The sequence below is a fragment of the Nicotiana tomentosiformis genome, chromosome 1, assembly GCF_000390325.3.
Source record: "Nicotiana tomentosiformis chromosome 1, ASM39032v3, whole genome shotgun sequence".
NCBI classification, from domain to species: Eukaryota; Viridiplantae; Streptophyta; class Magnoliopsida; order Solanales; family Solanaceae; genus Nicotiana; species Nicotiana tomentosiformis.
In genome coordinates, this window is record NC_090812.1 from 87,095,726 (window position 1) to 87,112,466 (window position 16,741).

A 16,741-nucleotide genomic window follows, 5' to 3' on the forward strand; every position below is an offset into this window, starting at 1 on the left:
ATGAAATTATCTACAAAAATATATTAGGAGGAACATATAATAAAAGTGAATCATAGAAAGAACTAAGTGTCTGTAACGGCAGTTTAATTTGTTAGCAGTCAAATTTTCAAGAAACCAACAAGCTCATTGGTTTACAGCTACGTAAAATTCAACACATCAAATATAAAAAAAACTTTAAAGAAAACTCTTCAAAATTCTGATGGCTAATCGTAATCTTCATCAGAGTCATCTCCATCAAACTCAGAATCATCAGTAGGTTCAAATTCATTGGTATTATCTTCATTATCAGAATCACTGATAACATATGTTGTCTTCTTCCCACGAGTTACCCTAGCTTTTGGAGCCACAACAGCTTCATTGACTTCATCCTCTAGACTGCCCAAAGAAGAAACAGGACTTGCGTCTTCATTTTCCTGTGAAGTACTACCCTTGTTCTTTCCCAGAACAGCACCACTTTTCTTGTTAAATGGGGATGCCCTCATTTTCCTCACTTTTTTCTCAGGTGAGCTATTATCAGTATTCTCTGCAGGCTTCAAAATTGACGTTATGAGTTTCTGACCAATACCTACTGCCTGCTTATTAGCTGGTCCTCTTTTCTTTGGGGGTTGTTTAGCTGCTGCTGGTGCTGCTTTTGCAGTTGCTGGTTTCCTTCCTCCTTTCTTTTTCCCTCCCACAGCTACTTCTGGCTCAGACTCATCATCATCACTAATTTCAATCTCATCCTCACCTTCAGAAACATCTGCAATGGATGGCAGAGTCTTCTTTTTTGCAGCAGCTTTTCTAGTAGGTGCTTTCTTTTGAGCTTTTGGGGCTTCAGTCTCCATCGCTGCAGGGGAAGTGGTCTTAAGTTCTAGAAGACAAACTGGTAATCATGAAAATAGTTTATTATAGCACATTTGACTTACCTTCTATACACCCCTTAGTATATTATAGCACATTTGACTTACCTTCTATACACCCCTTAGTTTATTATAGCACATTTGACTTACTGGTAATCTATACACCCCTTAGTATATTATAGCACAATTGACTTACCTTCTGCTGAGTGATCTGGGGAAGAGTTAAGATTGTAAGCTGCAAGTCTGTCTTTCAATGCTAGCACCTCATCATCTTCTTCTTCTTCTTCATCTTCAACTGCAATAGGTTTTGCCTGCTAACCATAGGGATCGAAGGTTAATGTTTCATTCGACAACATTAATAATGAAGAGAAACAGAATTTATGAAAAATCTAATCAGATTCCACACCTTTGCAGGAGCTTTCTTTGAACCTCCTCTGGCTTTTGGTTTCACAACTTCAGTAACATTGGCTGGAGAAGAAAGGAAAGAACAAGAAAGAATACCCAATTCAGCACATATATCAACTATCCATGAAAATACAGGAAAAGCCATGACAATTAGATACTAACCTGTTTCCGCTGTTGAAGCAACTGACACGTCCATTGGTTCAGCAGTAGACTCCACTACACTAGCCTTCTTAACATTCTTTCGGGGTTTAGGCTTCGGTGCCTTTAACCCAGCTGCGTTCATTACCTTCTTCTTTATCTTCTCTCTAGCTTCCTCTGCCTGGATATCAATTTTGTCTTGTTCCTGAATACAAGCGTAAATTAAGATGAGAAAGGAAAAGCATTCGAAAAATTCGGAAAGAAGGAACAAACTTTCAAGGGCATACATCAAGCTGTTTCTCAAGGACATCAAGATCCTTCAACCACAAAAGCTTTGGAGTTGCATTTCTCATATCTTCAACCTCACCATTCAGTTTATCCCTCTCAGCACACAGTTCTTGAACCTTCTCAAGAGTCAATGTTCCTATTGGCATCGACAGCAAGTAGTCATAATCACCTGCCCTAACTCCTCTGTTTAACTCCTCTTCGCTATCTTCTGCATCATCACTTGTGTCTGCAACAACAGCTTCAACAGCCTTTTTCTTGGGGAAAGGAGTAAAACCTTTCTCCTTCAACTCAAGCAATAGATCAGCTCTCTTCCTGTTGTTCACAATGATTTCTCCTTTCACAACTCCAAGGATGAATTTCACCTTGTTCTCAATTCGCAGCAACTCCAGTTCAAGAATCTCCAACAGAGCTTTCTGCACAAGTTACAAGTTTACAGTCAGTGGCCAGCAGTCAGGAGGAAGAATGTATAGCTAAAACATATTCAGTTCAGTTATTTCATTAACTTGCCTTTCGTTTCTCATAATACTCGAGTCTTACATGGTAGAACTCCTCAAGGACTGCAGTAAAAGAATGTGAATGGTCAACAGCAACATATATTTTCTGCTAATCTAATGTATTTAGTTGGAGTTACGTACTGTCTTCCGGGTTGTCATATTTCTTAATTTTGCCGTTAGAGTCGAAAAGGTGCATATTGCTGGTGCTTATTGTAGTAGCCAGCTTAAACTTTTTAAGCAAACCCTCTTGCTGGGCTAAAATCAGATTCTCCTCAGACATGATCACTTCAAAACATACAGAGTTCTCATCACCATACGCTCTGACTTCCTGCAAGAAGAAGCTCCTTATTACTTAGCAACATTCGAAGTACTTTTATAACAAAAAATAATTGAATCAGTAAGGAACGCAAGGGACGTACCTTTATGAAGGGATCCTTGGCCTTGTCATTTGAGACTGTCATGGACTCCAGAAACTGCTTATAATCCTCTGTCCACCTCCGGACTGGCAACTCAGAAATCCTAAGAGTCGTTTCATTGACCTCTTCTATAATACCAGTGACAGTGTAGGTAGCTCCGGCTTCTTTTGTTGCTGTTTTCTCTATTGTTCCTTTGAAACCTTTATACCATGGATCCATTGGCTCCATTGGCTCATCATTCAGCAAACGCCTTACATTAGCAACAAGGTCTCTTGGATTATAATTTGGAACGTATGAACTCCAACCTGTCCCTATACCTTCGCTGCCATTTATAAGTACCATTGGAACGATCGGCACATACCTAAATGCAAAGAGAATCAACTGTTCAGTTATTTGCATCATTTGATTTTTTCTTCACTAGAAATGAAGGTATATATTTGTCTGTTACACCATAACTTACCAAGTAGGTTCAATATATTGACCATCTTCATTCAAGTAATCAAGAATTGTATCGTCCTCCTTAGGAAACAGAAATCTTGCAATCGGTGAAAGCCGAGTGTAAATGTACCTAGAGCTTGCATGATCTTTGCCTCCCTGCAATTGAAGGGTTGTGCGGTGCATGGATAAATGAAAAGGAAAGGAATCATGTTATATAAAAGTAAGATTCAACAAATGAGATTTAGTTCCTCACCATATTACGAGTGCCAAATTGACCATTTGGTTGCAAAAGATTTACATTATTGCTGCCAACATAGTCCTGTGCCATGCCAATGATGGTGCTGCTAAGACTCTGCTCACCATGGTGATAAGCTGAGTGCTCAGAGACATAACCAGAAAATTGGGAAACTTTTGCTTCCTTAACAAAGTTCCTCTTAAATGCACAGAACAGAATCTTCCTTTGACCCGGTTTCAAACCATCAAGCATTGATGGAATAGACCTTTGAAGATCAGCCATTGAAAACAGAATAAGCTCTTTGTTAACAAACTCAGTGTATGAGATGTACTTTTCTTTTTGGTCTAGATGGGTACCAGGCTGCAGAGTACAGAAGTTAGAGAATGATCAGTCAAATCAGGAAATTTGGATGTATTGTAATCAAAACTAAAATAAAAATATTGTTGGTCCTAACCTCAAATTGTCTAAGCCAATTCTTCCTTGCTTCTATCTTCTTCTTACTGAAAGCAAGTTCTATTGATTCCCCATCTTGGTTATCCGCCCAAATAAAATCTTTCCTGTGTTTCTGAAGATCTTGGAAGTACTCTTTTCCTTCCTTTGACGTACTTGTTCCCAACCCCTATCAAAGCAGTAAAGAGAAAAATTAGCAGAAGGCCAAGTTTGATGGTTTCATTAAATATTTGGTTGACAAACCTTATAGTACTTAATCGACCAACCACTTGAATTAGCACCCAAACTCTTTCTCCACGACTCATACTCAGGCATGGTATAAAATGACAGTATCTTCCCACTTTTATGAGTAGCCTGCAAAACAACAATATACAGACTAATGTATTTAATAAAAGATCGTTTGAACCTGATTATGGTAACTTTGGCTATTTAAAAAAGGGTACAAAATTCACCTTCACAATTGGTGTGATGAACTCAATCAAGAAAGATGGAACTTTCAGCAAGGATGGCCAAAAAGTGTGGATGAAATTAATTAAGAGACCCTTGATATGTGAACCATCATGATCCTGCACAAGTATAAGATATAGTTCAATTACAGTGAACACAGTAAAACCACAAACCATTCAACATAATGGATATTGTTGCAAAAGAAAGGGGCACCTGATCTGTCATAATCATTAGATGACCATATCTGAGTGATTTTACACTCTCATATTCTTTGCCTGTCTGAAGTCCGAGAATCTTCTTGATAGCCTCAATTTCTTTATTTTCAGAAACCTGCTTATGACTTGCTTCCCTTACATTTAGCAGTTTACCCCTCAAAGGGAACACGCCATAGTGATCACGCCCAACAACAGATATTCCAGCCATCTGCAAAACAGCTCAGTTCTCCTTAAAAACACATCAAAAGTGGTATTCATCATAATGAGGTTAAATAAAGTTAAAAAGAGTAGCATACAGCAAGAGCCTTGGCTGAATCTCCTTCAGTCAAAATCAATGTGCATTTATCAGAATTCCTCCCTCCTGCATCATTAGCATCTTCTAGCTTTTCCACTTTGACCTTCTCAGATTTTTTCCCATCAGTCTTCTTAAGGTCTTTGCTATTCTTAAAGTCTGCCCAGGAGAGTAGAGTTTCCACAATGCCAATATTCTTCTCAACTGCAAAATGATTACCAAAATCGCAGACTTAACAGAATTGATAGCATAATTGGTCTTCGCAAGAATAAAAGAGAACGACTAACATACCTTTCTTTAGAAAATCTTGTTGAAGTTCACATTTCGAACCGAAACTGCTCTGACGCAGAGTCAAAGTTTCTTTAGTTTGTGAATCAAAAGCAGGATTGTCAATGAGAGCATTAACAAACATCCATAAATGGTTCTTCACTGCGTGGGCTTTGATGTTAGCATTTTTATTCTTCTTGTTCACTACACCCATTATGTGGCTTGCTATCTGGTTGGCCACATAATCAACATGAGTTCCACCCTTGATTGTAGCAATGCTATTTACAAAACTGACCTGCCAAAGTTATCATGCTAGACCATGTTAGTTTCCGACCTAAATATTTCATAGATTACAACAGTTGTCACCATTACCTGTTGAAATTGCCCTTCACTCAAACTCACACATATCTCCCACCTTAATAATCCGTCTGCATCTGTAACTTTGAGGAACTCCCTGCAAAATTATTGAATGTTAGCATACATTTCAAACTAAATGGCCTGATAAAGGAGTGAAGAATAGAAGATTTTAACATTTAACCTTTTTGCATCAGTAGAATCTAAGAAAAGCTTGCAATACTCTTCAAATGATTTGACAGGAATGCGTTGTTCGTTGAGTTTCACCTTCACAGTCTTTCCAAGGCATCCACCCAAGTCAATCACTCTCTTTCTCATTAGCGCAACTACATCTTCTTCAAGGTGTTCCATGTTAAACTTTGCCAGGTCTGGCTTAAATGAAACTTTTGTCCAATTCTCGCTCGCTTTGCATTTTGTTATGATTGGTTCACCCTTCTTTCCCATGTTGTTAGAGAAAACCTTCATTGTCACAACCCAAAAATCACTTGTTTAGAAAACAAGTAATCAACTGACAATCAAGCAACTAAAAGAAATACAGCTACTAGAAAATAGCCGTAAACCGTAAACCGACAACTATTACAAATAGCTAATCGTCAATGGAAGATAGAAGCTTATTCAAATATCTGAAATTTCCATTATCCTAACTAATAAGATCTTCAGCCTGCTTGAAGGATTACAATTAGATATCGATAAAATCCATTATCCTAATTAATAAGCTCTTCAATTTCCATTAATAATTGCAATTTAACATCAGTAAACTCCATTAGTCTAATATTATAATTAATTGATCAATAAGTGCCACTATCCTAGTTCTAAGCTCATTTACCTTCTTATACAACTAAAACTAAGTATCTTAAACTCCATCGTGATGATTAAAATTAGGTACCAGTATGTTTCGTAACAAATAAATTAGATATTCTAAAACTCCTATCCTTATTGTTTATTCAACATTTCCAGTATCAAACAAATATGTATGTTGCTGCTAATTTAGTGTTTCATGGACTCATAAATTAAAATTCGCACAATAATTAACATTTAACACAGTACCTACAACGTTATTAACCCTAACATCACATTTTGCACAACTCATCAAAATTGACCAAATATTAAGCAATAGTATTAAGAAACCCTAGAAATGGGAGAAATTACCTGCTTATATTTCTTCTGGCGCTTCCCATCAGCAGTTTCAATAACAAATTCAGTCGAAAAAATATTCGTAAGCTTAGCACCGTACCCATTTCGTCCACCAGTGGTCTTCTTCTCAGCATCATCGTAGTTGCTACTAGTCAACAAGTGCCCAAAAATCAATTCAGGCACGTAAACACCTTCCTCTTGATGGATCTCTACAGGAATACCATCACCGTTATTATAAACACTAATGAAATTCTGTTCGGGATCTATCACCACTTCCACTGCGTCCATTTTAGGGTCACGTTGCTTGTTATCAGCCGCATTCACTAAGATCTCGTCGAAGATCTTGTACAAACCCGGCACATATGTAACCGGACGATGGATCATCTTATCATTTTCCCATACCCATAGGGTTTGGGTGTGTTTCTCAACGGATCCAATGTAGGTATCAGGTCGAAGAAGGATGTGTTCGAGTTGAGTTTTCTTTTGGTAGGTTTGTTCAATGGTTTTGCCGTTTGTTACAATGTTGGCGTTGCTGCTTGATTGGAGTGGGAGTTTTTTGGAAGCCATTGTTGTAGAGGAGAGAGAGACACAGAGATGGTGTCTTTTGAGGGAATTTGGAGAATTTTGGGAGAGGAGGTTAGGGTTTATAGTACTGAACGGGCGCTTTAACGGTAAAGTAGAGGGATTTGAAATTTGAAATTTGAATTCTGAATTGGAGGGCTGAGATGAAATCTGAGGGTGGTTAACTGTTTCGACGACGTGTACCTCCATTACAGTGTGGGTAACTGTGCACTGAGTTAGTAAAAAATTTATGCTCAGCTCTATGTGGGGTCAAAAAAGAGTGGACCACATCGAATTTTATGTACGCAAATAATTCTTTATACAAAATTAATTACTTAATATATTTGATAACCTTACAAAATAGAAAATAATCTTTTTAGTAAGTCAAAACATAATGATAGAGTTTGTAAAAACTTGGTTTGTCAACCTGATTTCTAGATTTTTTTGACAGATTTTTAAACTGAAATTTGAAAATCTTCATAAAAAATTGACTAGATTCTTTCGCAAAAACAACTAAAATAATATAGCCATCTTCAAAAATTCAACGAAATGTATAACCAAACAATATTCTGAAGATGAGTTTTGGAGAAAAAAATTATATGAACGAGCGGGTCCTTAATTTTTGCAAACTCTAAGGGGTAATTGGGTCTACCACATTAATAATATAATTCCCACATAAAATTTCACATGAGTTACTTTGATATGTTTGGTTGGTTGTACGAGAAAAAAAATTACAGCATAACATAATATAATATTTAATTGACTTTATTACAATTCATTTACTAATACCTCATGTAGAATTTGTGTACTATTTTATCTGGAATTATATATGTAATAAAAATATATGTATAAGCGATTCATATTCATATATAGATTAAAGATAAAACACCATTTAATATAATCAGTTCCTACCTATCAAAATCAATTCATAATTATTATTCGCCGTATAACAATTTTCTAACACGCTGATTATGTTTACATAGCATTTACTGAAGAACCTCGTATTGATCATTTCCAATTATTTGAGCAACTAATGTCGTCATCTCTCTAAACTCTAATAATAAGAACTCAACAATCAAAAGTTGATTGAATTGAAGCCTTGTTTCCAATTATGCTTATTATTATTAGGTATTACAAATTACAACTAAAGTATTAGTTTTGTTTCTTCATCAAAATGGAGTACAATTTCCATCCATTTCGTAATGCATTTGGAATTGTAGTATGAAAGTACTTCCAAAAATTTCTCTTTAACTAATGTAAATGGAAAGAACTTAAGGTGAAAGTTGAAAATTGTAACATACCTCAAAATTTTCTAACTTATGGGACACTATTAGTATGAATTATAATATCAAATATCATATTTTGGGCTATGCCATGAAATATTAAGTTCCTACGTGGCTGGGTACAAAAAAATAATTGATTTATGGGCCTAAAGCCCACAATGTGGCGTGGCAACTAATTCACGTGAAAAAAAGAAGGGATTTTTACATTCCTATGCATTATTTGAAACCTTATTACCCCCTGCTCAAGTTTTAATTTAATTACATGATCATATACAATTTACCAATTATATACAAATAAGTTTTAAATAAGTATCCCTTTATATTAGGAATTGAATAAGGAATATCAGTTATTTCCTTATTCTTTTATACTTGTCCACTCTCTCTCTTTGTGTCTCTCCCTGATTTTTCTAGTGTACCCATCGTCTAGCTTTCTTTCCAGTAGTGTGATCTTAATAAAAGAATATGATATCTGGCAGTGGAACTTTCACACTTAATTGGTTATTATGAAATGTAGAGTTCACAGAACAAAGATTGCAACTCAAAAGTGCGGATTACAAATATTGAAAAGAATTACTAAATTCAAGACGAAGATATTGTAGTAATTCATCAATGGATTTTTTGGTGTATAGAGTTTCCACCATTGACAGCCATTAAAAAGCTTTGAAGCTTTGAAATTGAATTTGGGTTTTCAAAAACCATTATTTATTTGGATTGGGTGTTGTTGCAAACAATTGGGAATATTGTTTGAAGTTTATATCTCAATTTTGAAGGTGTTTTGGTTAAGATTAGACTTGATTTTGGTTTAATTTCAGATTGAAACTCGAAAAAGAAGAAGAAGAAGAAGAAGACGTGACATACAATATACTTACGAAATTGTAGGTAAATTGTATTTTGTTGTAGTTATATATATTTTTTTATTTGAATATTGTATGAAAGTTGAAAAATAATTGTATTATGTATGAATCGTTGTATAAAATTTGTATTTAAGTTATCAATACTATCTTTTTACATAAAGTTATTGATATGTATCAAAATTGTATTAAGAGAGTAAGTTGGGAAGAAGCACACACCACACACAAAATATATATAAATAAAATACAAAATATACAAAAGACATATTGTATAAAAATTTTATAATAATTGTATTTAAGTTGTATGATATTGTAGTTGTATTTAACTAGGTAAAAATAATGTATGAAAGTTGTAGATAAATTATAGATTGGTTGTAAAAAAGTGTATATTGTATAGTTAGTTGTAATTCAATATTACAAAATCAAATGTAATGTGACTAATTCAATATTACATTCCAAGTCGCAATTGACTATAATTTCATTGAGGGTAAAATTTGATTATGTAATTTGACCAAATAACTTGTGACTATAATTGTCAAAATGTCGATAAGTTCAAAATGTCTCTGTGCAAATTCTCAGTACTTGTAGTGAGTATTGTCATTTGTCTAAGTAATAAGGAGCCCTATTTTCAAATTGGTTACGTGATAGACTTGCAGGCTTTCAGTGCTTATGATATAATTTTGATTTCCTCCGCGTTACGAAAAGTAATGTATGTTTAAGGAAATCAATTGTGTTAAGCTGATAGCATAATCAGATAAATATTATTCATTGAAAGACATTTGCTAAAGAAGAATTTCGTGATGCTTAATTGTGTGAATATTAGAGTTAAATGCCAAGAGGTGATGTTATGTCAAATATCACCAGTTTCTCAAATTATACATGGGGAGGCAACTAGATTTTTATCATTATACAACTATTTTTCAACTTTCATACAACATTAAAATAAAATAAAATATATAACTATAACACAATATAATTTACCTACAATTTTACTACAAATTCGTAAGTATATTGTATGTCATGTCTTCTTCTTCTTCTTCTTCTTCTTCTTCTTCTTCTTCTTCTTCTTCTTCTTCTTCTTCTTCTTCGAGTTTCAATCTGAAAATCAGCCAGAACCAAGTCTAATCTTCACCAAGCACCCTCAAAATTGAGATATAAACTCCAAACAATATTCCCAATTGCTTGCAACAACACCCAATCTAAACAAATAATGATTAAAACCCAAATTCGAATTCAAAGCTTTATGATAGATTAGTATTCGAATCTTCAATTCCTACGAACTGGAGGTTACTTCAATAGGTTGATGGGCAGAAGATAATTTTTAGGCTTACCTTATTGAGAGAGAAAAACGGTGAGAGAGAAAGAAAGAAAAATTGATGAGAGATGCGGCAGTGAGGAAAGAGGAGAGGAGAGGAAAAAGGAAAAGAATGTAATTAAATCCCCTAATTCAATGCACTAATAATGGATTGTATATAATTTCTAAGTAATCTTTATTTAGGGTGGGTAATATACAAAATTAGGACAATTTTGGTAAATAAGTTTCAAATATTGTATAGGAAGAAAAAAATCCCAAAAAGAACACCCAGGGAACAAAGTTTCTCTTATGCTTTAAGCCTTTCCTATTTTATTTGGGTTAAGAAAAAATGGGTGATATAAAATAATATTTTAAAGGGTAAAAGTCAGACCCTTTAAACCCAATCACGGTACCCATCACCAACACCATTTCCATCGTTTACGAAGAAAGAACAAGGCAAATGTGTAGGTCATTGTGAGATTTCCGCAGGACCTTCTTTAGGCTACGACTGAGGTAATTTTTTTTTTATGGAATTGTAAGCTATAACATCATTATACACTAGAATCTAAACACCCTAATGGGGTGAATTTATAGGAAAGTTTTACAAAACCTCAAGAACACCCATTAAGTACGAGTTAGGTTTTTGGTGTTACAAGATAAATTCTTCACTTTTATTGGATTGTTATAACGGGTTAAGATTGTTAGAGATGGTAAAGTATTGTTTGAACAAGACCTCACCCCAGCACTTAGAAATTCAGAAGTTGAACCTAAAGTTTTTAGAGTTGAGAAAAGATTAATACTTTGGGAAAGTTAGATACTTATTGTGACATATTGTTGTAGTATTTGATCGTTGAGTTGATTACAAGAATTGGAACTTACATTGTTGCTTGAAAGGAGAAATTGAGGTGAGTGGATATAACCCTTTACTAAAGTGGTTCTACTCACAAAAACACGCCCACAAAGTGTTTGATAAAATATTTTAAAGAGTCAACATATGCTTAATTGGAACGTGTAAATACATGCTGACTAAGTATATTCTAGTTAAAGCTTATATATTTTTCTCGAGAAGTATAATCGTCTATTTTTCATATTTTTATGCTTTATTACGTGATCTTACATGGTAAAGTTTTAAGAGTTAAATAGAACTTTTAGAAATACTTTGAGTAATTTTATGTCATGCTTATGTTATGCATACACTCAAGAATATTATTATGAATACTGATAGATCACTTTCAAATAAGATTTAGACTTGAAAAGTCACAAGAAGAAGTTTTAGAAAGATAAGATTTTTGGGAGTATCCTCTGTTTTGAGAAGGGGTCATCGTCCAGGCCGAGGGTCCTGACCAAGGCGTTGACTTCCTGAAACTTCTTGTGCCAAAGTAGGAAGTACACGAGTTGAGGGTCTCGTTGCTGAGAATTTGCCTAGCCAGACTAAGGTATGATACATGAGCGCTGAGAACCATGAAGCGAGTGGCACCTCGTGGATTGGGCCTATTCGATCAGGTTGGGATCGAACCCGTGCCGATCACACGGTGACTAAGACAGAAATAAGTCAGGATAGTTGAAACTCCTGAAGCATAAAGTGAAGTATTTTTTAATAAGAAATAAAAAATGAAAATAATTTCTTTTAGAATATTCATAAATTGCTATTATGCAATTATTTTAGAATTGTTCTTAGAAGGCTTTATGTTTTTTTTACATGCATTTAGAATCTCTGTTCGTAATGTATATTTTATTAAAATTCCGTCCCCCGTCGTTGAGACTCACTGAGTACAATGGTTGGTACTGACGTTCTCTTTTGGGAACCTACGTTGGTCTGCGATACAACATAGGAACCGGTTTTGCAGGGGAGCAGGCTATATGTTAGGACTTCCCTCTCTTCCAATACTATTGGTGAGCTCTGCTTTTGTTCGTGGAGTACTCCTTTGAGTCGTCATTGTTTAGCTATTTCTTTATTTACGTAGAGAACTGGTCAGGAAATCCCATGTCCTGAGCAGTGCGTCAGTTTATCGGTAGAGGCTTCATAGACACAGTCGATGGATTAAGATTCTGATTTTTTTGATAATAACTTAGCAGTATTTCAGTGGTTACTACGAATAGAGTTTTATGGTTGGTTAATTTAGTTATTTAAAAGTACTTGATTAAAGTATTGCCTTGTTCCATATAAAGTTTGAAGTTATAGCATATTTGATAAGCGTAGATGGTTCGCTCGATCAAGTTTAGTGATCGGGTACCGATCACGGCTTGTTCAGAAAATGGGCGGCGACAAAAATCCTTACAAAATATTAGGCAGATTACAAAACAAAATGACTTTACTAACAAGCCGTTTTTAAACCTTGAAATCCCTGTAACAAGTGAATAAGTACATCCAATATTTTAAATATTTTATTGTAGTTAATCTTCAATGTGGTTTGTGTTATTACGATTCTCCACCTCTTTTTAATTTTCTTCAAACAATTAATTTAATCTATTTATCATCAATAAAAAGTAATTATATTTTGACCAATTTACCCTATTAATATTTTCTATGTTACTCCTCATTTAAGATTAATTCTAATGCCTTCTTAAAAGAGGGTTTTCCAAAAGTAAGAAACCTATTTTCTTTGGTGCAAAAGGCGACTTTCCTATTCCTTTAGAAAGCATAAATAGCTAAATGAAAGATTAAGGAAGCTTTATCAATAAAAATCAAGGCAATATTCTTGTAACTTGATAGGTTAGAGCGCAAACACTGATTAGGGGAAAAGAAAGGAGTAAACAGTGGGTGTAGTGAAAATCAATCATGAGAATATTGTAGACAATAAATTGCATCGAAAAAATAAAATCAAGATCGAAAATATTGTAACAATCATAGTATTTTATTTCAAATAATATGAGTGTATAATCTCTATGAATCCTCTGATTCTTCTTTCCAATAGTAAATAAATTCAAGGGTCTTTGAGCTTGATCTTGAATCTATATTTGTTTTCACGAACGATGATCTTGAATTCAACTAGCACGAACTTTGATTTGAACTCGTACTCCTTGAATCTTGACTTGTTCTTCGTTCTTGAGCTTGAACTTGATTTCTTGAACTTGAACTTGATTGCTTGAAGCTTGAAACTTGTAGAGAAATTTGCGGCGTTTGATCCACGAGATCTCTCTTGCTTCTTGTTATAACTTCTGGTGTCTTTTCTGGATTATGAAGACCTCTATTTATAGTTGTAGGAGGGAAGAGTTATGATAAGAACAAACTCTTTCCGACCAATCAAATTGAGGTGTGACAAGGCCGTGTTTGATTGGCCAGAACATGTCACTTGCACACGTGACTCGGTTTCATTGGCCTTTTAATGTGACTTGGCATGCCTTGTCATTTTGACACGTAGCATGATCCTCTTTGCTCTTCCGTTTGATTTGGCGTGCCATGTCATTTGACATGTGGTATCAAATTGGACCTCTAGGAAGATGACATCTTGGACCTAACGATTTGGGCTCATTACTTGTAGCCCAATTAAATGGGCTAGCCCAGTCAATATTATTGGACTTAAGTAATTGATCCAATTAAATTAGCCATAATATTTATTTGGACTAATATATTTAAAATATAGTCCAAATTATTTTATTGAATTTAAATCCAATAAGTTTTGCATGCCTACAAATGCCCCTACTTCAAGACTTTTCATGAGTGTAGATTAATTAAGATTCAAAGATTAGGCTTGAAGTACACATAATAGACATATTTATCCTCTTAAAAATTTTCCCGAATTGAATCTTTACTTTCCTCGAGTTAAGAAAAGAATTTCCATGTTACTAATGGCATGTATAAATATGCATAATGACCAAACCATCAGTCATCTCGTAAGACAAAGTATTCATGATACTTTTTTCCACTTTAAGTTCCATTCTTTGCATTCTGTGCATTCTTTGCATTAACGTAAACTTTTTTCCATTCTTTGCATTAAAGAAAAGTTTCATCTGACATAACAATTCTTTACGTGGCCAACCATGGTCGGAGGACTCCTATTCATATAGGAATGTCGTCGTCCGCACATTACCAAGCATATAAGAAGTGTTTGATAGTCTCTGAATCCCACTTGAACTTGAAGTAGCCATTGACTAAATCCCTTTAGGAGACAAATTGTCGCTGCCGCCTTAGCACTGGTCCCATATCGGCAAAACGATCTTCAACGCCACTTTTCAGCACCTATATAAAGTCATGTGCTCATGTTTATTTAGCATAAACTTGCGGCATCATGAAGTTATTTTGAATTTTCCTCTTTGACGATTAAGAAGCATTGCTGCCATGGTAACTTATATTTATGTGCTTTTTTTTTTCCCTTTGTTTTTTTTTTCTAGCCCTTTTTTTGTAGATCAAATAGAGACGGGCAAGTTCTTATTCAAGAATGATCCATGTATGAAGAAGGTGATCTTAGGGTGTGAAGGGATGGGCCTATCCCTGTCCGAATACCGGAGAGATTATTCTCAAGGTGGCCCGACTATCAGAGAGATTACTCTCATCGTGACTCGACTATCGGAGAGATTACTCTCAATGTGGTTCAACTATCGGAGAGATTACTCTCAAAACGACCTGACTATCAGAGAGATTACTCTCAATGTGGCTCGACTATCGGAGATTTCTCTCAAAACGACCCAACTATCAGAGAGATTACTCTCAATGTGGCCCAACTATCGGAGAGATTACTCTCAAAACGACCTGACTATCAGAGATATTACTCTCAATGTGGCTCGATCATCGGAAAGATTACTCTCAAAATGACCCGACTATCGGAGAAATTACTCTTAATGTGGCTCGACTATCGGAGAGATTACTCTCAATGTGGCTCGACTATCAGAGAGATTACTCTCAAAATGACCCAACTATCGGAGAGATTACTATCAATGTGCCCCGACTATCGGAGAGATTACTCTCACTGTGCCCCGACTATCGGAGAGATTACTCTCGAGAGACTTACATGTCCACCTTAGGTTTGGAAAGTATAGTTTCCTTTTAAGGACAAACCCACGAAGAAGCCAACTTAAGATGTAAATGGACTTATATGTCCACCTTAAGATTGGAAAGTTATAGTTTTCTTTTAAGGACAAACCCACGAAGAGGCCAACTTAAGGTGCAAAGGGACTTATATGTCCACCTTAGATTGGAAAATTATAAAGCCTCAACTCAAAGACTTCGTGGACTTGACGACGTCGATTTGAACACTTGAAAAACTTTGAAGATTTGGCGGACTTTGTAGACTTCAACTCGAAGACCGACAAACTTGAATATTTGATGGACTTGAAGATTCGGTAGACTTTGACATTTCAACCTGAAGACTTTGAGGGCTCAAATACTTCCACTTTAATACCAGCGAGTTTGAGGACCTCAACTTGAAGACTTCAACTTGAAGACTTGGAGGATTAAATATTTCGACTTGAAGACCGGCAAACTTAAAGATTTGGTGAACATGACGACATAGTGAACCCCCGGATTTCAGTGTAAATACTTGGCATCCTCCTAAAATCGTCCCATTGAAGATACTAATTTATCATGGAGGGTTGCCCCCCCCCCCCTCCCCCCTTTAAATCAAATGGGATCCAAAGTTTAACAGAAGAATGGTATATCAGCTCGATTTTTAAGTGCTGGTTGAATAAATTACACTCCATCGTACTTCATTCGAACAACGATTGGGGGGTTATGTATCTTTTAAACTTATGCGACTGAACTCAGAATAAAACTCTAAGCTGCCTACGTACCTCAGTGAAGAGGATCAAGTCATACCATAGTTCAGAATGGGTGGATATATAATTTTTTTATGTCCTAACTTTTCCCTAGGCCGCCCCTTTCGAGGATTTTAACCTAGCAGGGTTTTTTTTTTCTTTTTCTTTATGTCCTAACTTTTTCCTAGGCCACCTCTTTCGAGATTTTCAACCTAGCGGACTCTTTTGTTTTATGTCCTAACTTTTTCCTAGGCCGTATCTTTCGAGGTTTTCAACCTAGCAAACTTTTATTTTAGTGGTGGGTCGTACACAGTTTAGACTCATGCGGGCCAGAAGTGTAGGAACATGCAGTTTAGGCTTTTGCGTCAAGGAGCGTTGCAACTTCAAGGATAATACTTCTTCAAAAATTAGGAGGTTGATGAATATAATTCGCATGGAATTGACAAGCCTTGCATCTTTGAGCGTAGTCCAAGCAATCTTTTACCATCGTTGGCCAATAATATCCCATCCTTTTTATATAGAAGTGGAGCTTTGGTCCAGACTGGTGTGACCCACATACCCCAGAATGTGCCTCTTACAAATATTGGAGTGCTTCTCCTTCCCCTAAGCATCGCAAGAGTACTCCTTCAAATGACCTTCTGTATAGTGT

At 35.5% G+C, this 16,741-nt stretch overlaps 1 protein-coding gene across 4 annotated transcripts; it reads right to left on the reverse strand.

Moving 5' to 3' along the window:
• Positions 1–23: 23 nt before the first annotated feature.
• Positions 24–7,052, reverse strand: LOC104120783 (DNA topoisomerase 2). Of its 4 annotated transcripts, none has more exons than XM_018766409.2 (19): positions 6,428–7,052; positions 5,463–5,737; positions 5,297–5,378; positions 4,949–5,219; positions 4,662–4,861; positions 4,364–4,573; positions 4,156–4,269; positions 3,947–4,057; positions 3,708–3,872; positions 3,272–3,613; positions 3,041–3,174; positions 2,584–2,941; positions 2,306–2,492; positions 2,178–2,227; positions 1,670–2,083; positions 1,407–1,587; positions 1,246–1,307; positions 1,036–1,150; positions 24–826 (listed from the first exon to the last, which is right to left on the reverse strand). In XM_018766409.2, the coding sequence occupies exons 1-19, from the start codon at positions 6,977–6,979 to the stop codon at positions 204–206; spliced, it is 4,446 nt and encodes a 1,481-aa protein (XP_018621925.1). In that variant the 5' UTR covers positions 6,980–7,052; the 3' UTR covers positions 24–203. The 4 variants fall into 4 exon arrangements, with proteins under 4 accessions (XP_018621925.1, XP_018621924.1, XP_070042964.1 ...); XM_018766408.2 differs by having other exon boundaries at positions 1,036–1,153; XM_070186863.1 differs by having other exon boundaries at positions 1,670–2,079; positions 2,174–2,227.
• Positions 7,053–16,741: the final 9,689 nt, after the last annotated feature.

Coding starts and splice junctions, on each gene's coding strand:
- LOC104120783 (XM_018766408.2), bottom strand. CDS start 6,979: ATGGCTTCCAAAAAACTCCCACTCCAATCAAGCAGCAACGCCAACATT. Junction 4,270..4,363: donor TAATGATTATGACAGATCAG/GTGCCCCTTTCT, acceptor ATACTTGTGCAG/GATCATGATGGTTCACATAT. Junction 2,084..2,177: donor AGTATTATGAGAAACGAAAG/GCAAGTTAATGA, acceptor TAACTTGTGCAG/AAAGCTCTGTTGGAGATTCT.